The 1,186-nt window shown below is 42.7% G+C and overlaps 1 protein-coding gene across 1 annotated transcript in view; it reads right to left on the reverse strand.

Annotated features, from left to right (window-relative positions):
- atp13a3 (ATPase 13A3) overlaps positions 1 to 960 on the reverse strand; it is a 24,558-nt gene extending 23,598 nt beyond the window's left edge. The window contains exon 1 of the mRNA XM_005730385.1: positions 928 to 960. Coding sequence (XP_005730442.1) covers positions 928 to 960 — 33 coding nt within the window. The remainder of the gene's footprint in view (positions 1 to 927) is intronic.
- Between the last annotated feature and the right edge of the window lie 226 nt (positions 961 to 1,186).

Here is a 1,186-nt window from a genome sequence, read left to right on the forward strand (position 1 = left end):
GAAGACAAAGACCTTAAAAAATAATCGCATATCGCATCGCAATCGCAATATTGGGGCAAAAAATCGCAATTAGATTATTTTCCATAATCGTTCAGCCCTACTTGTTGCTCCATTCCTCTCTCAATTCCCAAGAGGACTACACATCCCGTACAGAAGGAAAATTGCCAGTGTGTTTGGACGTGCATGTGAATTTTGCTGTATTATCCACTGAACAATCTTTGTCAAATGATTCCTAAGGTGCTTGTAAACACAAGTTAGGCTATAGACAGTTTCACTTTTTACTTAAAACCCCAGCAAACCGTCACCAAGTAATATTACAGACAGTTGATCAGGTTCACTCCAAAGGGGCTAAATGGGGCTACTTGGGGAAACATGGCACACAAAGATGCAAATTAATGTTTCAAGAAGTAAGGCCCAGACATTAAAACAGTGCCGCATTTGACCATTTCTACATTCCACAAAAGACAAGAGAAAGTAAAAAAGAAATCGGAGAAATCAGAGAATCCAGCTTCTCTGATTACATCAGGCACCACTGGTGGGGTGTGGAGTAACTGAAGGTGTAGCTCTGAAAGTCAAGAAAAACAAGTCAAGAAAAACCAAGGACTGCTTGACCTTTACCTTCCACTGTGCTAGCCTTATACAGGTCAGTATAGACAGGAGTCAAAGTTAACTGAAGTTAGACTCAGGTTACAAGCCTGAATATTAAATAGCAAAATACATCAGTACACACAAAGATAAGCAAACCCAACGAGGTATTAAGTCAGGCAAATGGTTAGGATACCCTCTCTGACAGCAATTATCACTGGAGAGTTCTGGTATGATATGTCAGGACAGAGTGCCAATAGGGCCACCCTTCTACTGCATCCAACGCCCTGTATAACCCAATTATCCTATATCACTGCCTCGCACACTCAGATCTTATCTTGCCTGCTGCACCCGGATGGACTTTTTCTCTGGCATACTGCGGGATATTTTGCTTAGGACCAAGCCCTTCCTTGTATTTTTCAATAGCAGCCCCCCTAGCCAGCGCTCAGCGGTGGCTGCATAACAACAAGAACATTCCCTCCTAAATTTCTGCTATAACTGGAAATGCCAACCCAAGTACATCATGGACACAAGCACCCACATGACTGTCCAGAAATGCATTGGGAAGGCACAAGCACAACCCGATTGCATTACAGAAACA

The sequence above is a fragment of the Pundamilia nyererei genome, unplaced genomic scaffold, assembly GCF_000239375.1.
Source record: "Pundamilia nyererei isolate P.nyererei 1_Seehausen unplaced genomic scaffold, PunNye1.0 scaffold00036, whole genome shotgun sequence".
Classification (NCBI taxonomy): Eukaryota; Metazoa; Chordata; class Actinopteri; order Cichliformes; family Cichlidae; genus Pundamilia; species Pundamilia nyererei.